Source organism: Montipora capricornis, chromosome 7, assembly GCF_036669925.1.
Source record: "Montipora capricornis isolate CH-2021 chromosome 7, ASM3666992v2, whole genome shotgun sequence".
Taxonomy (NCBI): Eukaryota; Metazoa; Cnidaria; class Anthozoa; order Scleractinia; family Acroporidae; genus Montipora; species Montipora capricornis.
Window position 1 is genome coordinate 45,431,732 of NC_090889.1, and position 7,500 is coordinate 45,439,231.

General features: G+C 38.6%; 1 protein-coding gene across 1 annotated transcript in view; it reads right to left on the reverse strand.

Moving 5' to 3' along the window:
• Positions 1–7,500, reverse strand: part of LOC138057284 (SCO-spondin-like) — a 38,723-nt gene that overhangs the window by 15,044 nt on the left and 16,179 nt on the right. Inside the window, exons 2-5 of the mRNA XM_068903335.1 lie at positions 4,714–5,043; positions 4,053–4,339; positions 3,649–3,829; positions 593–769 (exon numbers count right to left, since the gene is read on the reverse strand). Coding sequence (XP_068759436.1) covers positions 727–769; positions 3,649–3,829; positions 4,053–4,339; positions 4,714–5,003 — 801 coding nt within the window. The 5' untranslated portion in view covers positions 5,004–5,043 and the 3' untranslated portion in view covers positions 593–726. The remainder of the gene's footprint in view (positions 1–592; positions 770–3,648; positions 3,830–4,052; positions 4,340–4,713; positions 5,044–7,500) is intronic.

Genomic DNA, 7,500 nt, shown 5'->3' on the forward strand with positions numbered 1-7,500 from the left:
TATAAGCATAATTAATTGAACCAAGAAGAAATTCGGCACTATCATTCCATAAAAAAATTGTAGAATTCAGCAGGTAACCCATCTGAGCCTGGTGTATTATTGGAATCCATTTCTTTAAGTACCTTAAACTCTTACACAGGAGGCTAGCCACTAATAGTTCCTTAAAAGAAGGTAAATTTAAATGAGAACGATCTTTGCAATTTCTGCCAAAGTGAAGAGGAAACTCTTATCCACCTTTTCTGGAACTGTACGGTTACTTCTCGCCTCTGGCATAATTTTAAGGAATGGCTGCTTAATAATGGCACTTCTTTACTCTCGCTTAAGCTAACGCCTTTTTCTGGCTGTAGACTTAGGGCGGTCTAAAACAGATAGAGTCCTGCCATGTTGCCATGCGTCTGTCCAGTAACAGACAACAGAAGGCGTCAAAATGTGGTAAGAACACCACTGACGCTCTCGGCTATCTCCTCGCTGGCCACGTTTTGGTGTACCAGATTTCCACGTCATCTGTGATCAATTACTGAAGAAACGCACGACAACATGGAATCTATTTGTTAAATATCTGACGACGTACGGGTAATGTTTTACTTTATACCTTTCCATGGCTTCACTTTACACGTCTTTTCTTTCTTAGCTGTTCCTTTACAATCCTTTCCGTTCCCTGACTTGGGTGGGTTGGTGCAGGTACGGGTCCTATATTTCCTGCCACGACCACAGGTCTTGCTGCATTCACCATACGTTGACCAATTGCTCCAACCACCATCCACATCCCCTGAAAAGGTATAATAATACGGTAATTAATCAATCAATCAATCAATCAATCAATCAGGCAGTCAGTCAGTCAGTCAATCAATCAATCCATCCATCCATCCATCCATCCATCCATCCATCCATCCATCCATCCATCAATCAATGGGCTAGTCAGTCATTTCGTCAGCCCGTCAATCAATCAACAGGCCATTTCCGAGTTACCTTGTGCCTCTGTTTCAAAACGAGTGTTCGCGTAAAACCTTTTATATGAAACTGATTTTGATTTGCGTGAAAATGCTTAAGTAGGCGGAACACATTTCCATATTAATGGTTTAGCAAGAAAAATCAGTTATTTTGATGACGTGATATTGAGTGATACTGTCAAAAGCAAAATTCTGCGAGGCTTTCTTGAGATATATATGCAGGCAAAGTAAAACAAAACAAGTTTAAAATAAATATTATTATAGTTGTTCATTAATAATGCCTACAATGAAAGAGCTGTTCCGTTTTCTATCTCCTAGAAAACTTAGAAGTCCAGGAATATTTTTATCAGTTGTAAAGTTGATGACACTATTAATAAGTCTAATGTTCTCCCCGATAAATCTTCTCTGAAGGAAGCTGGGATGAACGTTTTCAATAAGTTTAGGAAATACTTCTTTGAAGCGATTCGCGACAGCGTTAGTAGCTATTTTGTAGTCACAGTTCAACAAAGATACTGAACGCCAGTTTTTAACGAGGTACGGCACTGTATCTTTTTTTGGAATAAGTGTAACGATCCCTGGCTTCTGAGATACGGATAGCTAACCTGTTTTATAAGCATAATTAATTGAACCAAGAAGAAATTCGGCACTATCATTCCATAAAAAAATTGTAAAATTCAGCAGGTAACCCATCTGAGCCTGGTGTATTATTGGAATCTATTTCTTTAAGTACCTTAAACTCTTACACAGGAGGCTAACCACTAATAGTTTCTTAAAAGAAGGTAAATTTAAATGAGAACGATCTTTGCAATTTCTGCCAAAGTGAAGAGGAAACTCTTATCCACCTTTTCTGGAACTGTACGGTAACTTCTCGCCTCTGGCATAATTTTAAGGAATGGCTGCTTAATAATGGCACTTCTTTACTCTCGCTTGAGCTAACGCCTTTTTCTGGCTGTAGACTTAGGGTGCCATCCATCTCTTTGCAAAAAGTCCTACTTTTTATTCCTAGTCGCAAGTCTCTAATTCTGGAAATACTCATCCTATGATAGACCTTTTTCCCTCTTTTCCTCTCACGTTACAACTTTCGAAAGATACTTTCGCTTTTTTTTCTGCCTTTTGCTGCTCGGTTGCCGCGGGTGTTGGACCGTAGCTGGTGTGGATACATGTTGATAGCATAATTAGTAAGAGTCATGTAATTATTTTATCATGTAAGTTAGTGTGTAAATAAACAATGAAAGTAAGTGAAGAGTAGTAAGTGTGGTGAGTGTTATGTAAATATTTGTGTCATGAAAGGTAGCACGTTCATAGTATGTTAGGTATGCGATGTAAGTTAGTATGTTAAAAGTACTGTAAGTAAGTGAAGTGTAGTTGAAAAATAATAATCAATAAAAATGGAAAAAAACCGAGGGGCAAGCGGGTGATCGCCCAGTGAGACTCTGGGATAATGGACTTGAACTATTTTTTGATTGGTGGCTTGCATAACAATGGCAGTCCGACAGGAAGTGGGTAAGTAATTCGGAAACCCCAGAATTTGGAGGGAGATTCAAAATCTAAAACTACTTTCAGTGCTGTTTGTTTTTTTCTACCTCAGAAATATATAAATCACAAAAATAGCAAAACGACGGTGTTTGAATTGAACCATTGCAATAAAAAACGCAAATAAATAACGCCCGGGAATTTTTCCACGCTGATAAAATGCTGTTGTATAAGTACATCAGTCGCTTTGGGGAGAAATCCGTGGAAGAAGGTCTTGTGGAAGCAATTCAGAATTACGGAAACATATAACTGTAGTAGAAGAGGACATTGGTGTCGTTTCCACAAAAATTTCTCGATCGTGTTGCTTGCACGATGGTATTCTGCTCGATAGAATGCACGCTAAAACACTAAAAATACACTTACCGACAGCGCCAGAAGTTTCATCTTCACTCGCTCTCACGCACAGAAAGCCAATGATCAATTTCTCCAGTTTCTTTTATGGTGTGAAAGGCTAATTTTTTTTTTTTTCTCGAAAGCATTTAACCCGCCATTTCTACTGCCTACTGTTTTCTCTTTTCTTTTTCCATTTAAACTAAAGCATGCTCAATAAGACCGGGAACCTACGTTACTCCATTTTCCCAGAGTCTCTCCGTGCGCTCTCCCGCTGACCAAAAAGCCCAAGGACTCTGGGTACGAGGTTGGCGCGAACCGGAAGCAAAACCTGCGGAAAAAAATTTGTCTTTATCTCGACATTTGCTCGGTAACCTATCTTGATTTTATGCATGCATATCATTTACGATGGCACTAAAAATAAATAAAAAAGTTTCGGGAAAAGTTATATAGTAAAATTTTCTGTAAACTATAAAACGCCTTTTTCGATGCATCTTAAATTCTACTAGAAAATTTTTTGTCATACTCTCTAAGAAGTTAAAGAATTTAGGGAGATCTCCAAGAAAGAAATATAAACGGTAGGTCACCGACTTAGTTATTCAGATAATTTTCAAAAACTGAAATTTAGAGGGCCTTTTTGTTGACCTGAAGTGTTGCCATGGTACCAATATGGCGTCGTAAGTACCCTTAAAGTGTTACCCAACAATAAAGTTGCAAAGATATTTATAGTTTGCCTACACTATGAAATATCCTTCATTGGTATCTTTCATCGTTTCACAAACACTATAGCAACGAAAACCCCTTTTCGAGCCTCCTTAAGTTATCATTGTTTCGCCTTCCTTTGCATGGTCCATTGTCGCATGGCCTGGTCTCTTTGTTGAATCCAGAGCATTGCGCCCCACAATTAGACGGAGGGTGATTGGTGCAAGTGCGGAATCGCTCTTGCTGTCCAGCTCCGCAAGTCACACTGCACTCGCTCCAGTCTTCATAGGCGCTCCAACCGCCATTGATAGCCGCTGAAAGAAATGTGTTTTAGTGAACTAGGAAGAGTTTTGTTTGTTCGCATTATTTTTTTCGGTACAAAAGATGTCTTATAGCATTGATTGTAAATGTTACGCTCACGAACAGGCAGCAATGTTGGAAAACATATTTTGGAATGCTATTTTTCTGTGTGGTTTGTTAAGGTAATTACTGCTAATTGGTGATCTACGTGTGCAAGTTAATAAAATAAAAAAATACGTTTCTTCATCTTGCAGCATCTGAACTTTTCAATGCAGTAAATGTCGTTGCAACTGCTTTTGTAGAAGCCGGTCATGTAATATCCCGTCTGTTGGCATTCACTCCAACCCTTGTGGTCGAACGAATGGGTGACATCTTCATCGTAACAGTGCTCGTAACAGTTGGGGTGTCCCTGTGGATGGCAGCATTGTCCCTCCTCAATGTGCTGTAGGTATGCAGGTAGTCCAGCGCCCAATCTGAGGCCGTTCAAGTAGTAACCAGTTGGACACAGCGCCCAGACATTAAAACTGAAAAAAAGTGGGAGCTTTTGTCAACCACAAAAATTAGCAACGAGAAATTTGTACTTTTGTGGTATACAGCAATGAATAGTACTTTGCAAAATTACGTTCAGGATAAATTTATAATTTTCGTGACAACGAAACAGAAAATAGTGCAGCTTCAAACGATTCCAATATTCAATCTACCAATAAAAAAAATGTTAAACAAACTGCGTTAACAATAGTACAATAAACGCTTAAATGTGTGGGTTATTATTATTATTATTATTATTATTATTATTATTATTATTATTTTAGTTTTTTATTGCGATGGTTCAAGTTTCGATCCTGGAATGTTTTCATGTGCTTTGCCGTCACAGATCTTAATATTTCTAATAACTTACCCATCCAATGTGTGCTGCCAGTTTGCATTTGAGCAGGCTGCAGGCTGATTGGTATAACTGGGTTCAGTGGCTGTGCAACACCTTCCATATTCGATTCGCCCAACTCTTTCATCTCCCAGATGTTGGTTGTGCCTCCACAATCCTCTTAGGTATGTCTTTGGATTGGGACATTTGGACCAAGTTGCACTATCTAGGCTCACTTCCCAGTCAGCCTGGTCACAGCTTAAACAGTTATCCGGCTGGAATATCAGCAACACACTGATAAGTTGAATGGCGACCACAAACCACATTCTTTTATCTACCTGTTGTTCGAAACTTGTGAAGACCTGTCTAAAAAAATGTAAATAGTTCACTACGTGAAATCTTACACTTTTTCAAATTCTTACATTCGTAATTTGAAGGGCACAGCAAGATTAACTATCCCATAGAAATGGAGCGCGATGTATTGAATAATTTGTTAAATTTTGAGTTTTTAAAACTCAAGATTTAACAAAGAATGAATGAGCTTATCAGCGCCTTTGTTACCCAGAAATTGTCCAGTTTTTGAAAGCCAATCTCTCCTCTAATATAACACCCAAAGAGCCAAAAATTTCACCAATTACTCAGTTTTACAAGCTCTTTAAATGTTTGTTGTGAATTGTGTCTGGCAAGTTGCCTCCTCTGCGACAAGTCATATGTTAATGAGACAAATGTAAACAATGACATCAGAAAACATTCTCCTTTGGCTGGTTTGTTTTACAAACGAAATACAGAGCAAATCCATGTGGAGACCTAAACGTTTGCCAGAACATGTCGAATTTAGGTATATCAAATGGAATTTAACTCGGCTTTCGTGTGGAAAACAAATTTTCTAACACAGCACGATTGATCGGCTTATCGGAAAATTACAAAATTGTATTCACTGGCTAGCTGGGATATGATCGAAAAGCTATTGCAGTCAGCACCACGCTTTTTGATGGCCTATTGCTGACTATTCAATAAAGAAAGGATCGTTAAACGTTGTCGTTCTCTTGCAAAGAACTCCTTTTATCATAACAACTTGAGCTTTCCACCGTGTTTAATGATGTTTGTTTCCACTAAGCGGTAAACTCTTTTATTACAATGTGAATGGCAATTGGTCTGCTAAAAAGCAACGTTTAAATGGAAAAAGATGAACATGATTGATAGAACTTAAGAAACAGGTAGATTTACAGCCTGCCGGATAATGAAAAGCTAGTTTCAATCTGGGTTAATATATTAATGTTGGGTTTTACAGCAGGGTTTTCAAAATGGAAAAAAAGAGAGTTTAAAAGCCACCCTGGCCTAGCGTTCTGGCCCGGGTTGCCCGAAGCATGGTTAGCGCTAACCACCGTTAAATATCATAGAATCCTATAGGTTTTGATACGTCTTAACCAACGGTTAATGCTAACCAGGCTTCGAGCAACCGACCCCTGTTATTTAATGTCGTAAACATCACAGCGGTCAACGTTTGAAAAAAATTGAAACAATTGATAGTAATCTTAGAGGCAGAAAATCACACAATCTACTTCTTGTTTGGTACGTTCAATTTAATGCAAGGGAAAACAAGTCATTCGCATGCAATTTTAATTCTTGTTCAGAATAAAAGAGATGAATTCTTAATTACCCATGTTGTACAACATTACTTGGGATAGTAAAAGCGAAATCTAGGGCGCTTTCCATTTAGAAAAAAAATTCGGGAATTTCCTATTGGAAAAAAGTTGTTCCATTTTGTCACAAATTTCGCCAGAGTTGAGGTGCAAGACACTGCAAAAGTTCGTCGTGGAACTTCCGCGGGCTTTCCGGTCATTTCCGTTTTGCTGTTATGGTCCTCGATCTCTTTATACTTGGAAACTAGCTTGCCCATTTCCGCATACACTGCTCGCCTGTGACCAGAATTAAAGTCGGTAGCGGTTTTGTCGAAAATCTCCTTTTTATTTCTTTGTTTGACGCCAAACATATGTTTATGATCAGCCGTAATTGGCCGAATTTATACTAGAGACGAATTATCCGTCTAGGCGGATAATCCGTCAGACGGATAATTCGTCTAAAGCCGGGTTCACACTCAACGTTGATTATGATCAACTGAAGTATAATTCAAGCTATCATACTCCATTCAATTTTTTTCAATTCTGGTTCTGTTCACATCTACGAAAATTCAAATACAATTGGCAGGGTAACCTTGCAGTGTGCGACAAAATGGCACCGTACCGCGTGACTGCCAAGATTATCATCACCATGCTTGAGGCGAGAAGAGAATCAAGGATAGCTTCCGAAAATAGAAGAAGACACCAAATAGCTATTAGAAGATACCACCGCCTGTTCGCCATTCTGTTCAATTACGCACTGTAATTACTACAAACAACCTCCTTGAGGTTGTTTGAAATTATTATAATCCAATCATAATCAAGCGCTGTAATTAGTTGATGTGAATCCATTTAATATTTAATTCGATTATAATTCGATCATAATCGAGGCCTAATGTGAACACGGTTTAAGTATAAATCCGAAGACAAATTTTGACGAGTATTTTGTCTACACATACGTTACGCGTTACGCGTGTTACACGACGGGTGTTTTGGTGTTAAGCCGAATCCAGTCCCTCTCATGTGGGAACTTCGTCAAAAAACCGTCTACGTTTCGGTCTAGATATAAATTTAGAGACGGATCATGCGTCTAAAACGATTTATCCATCTGTTTGCACGTCTTGAAGACGTGCTAACAGACAAATCAGCCTCAGACGAATTTTGCTCCATAATTCGTCTTCGTACCGAATTTATACATAAACGA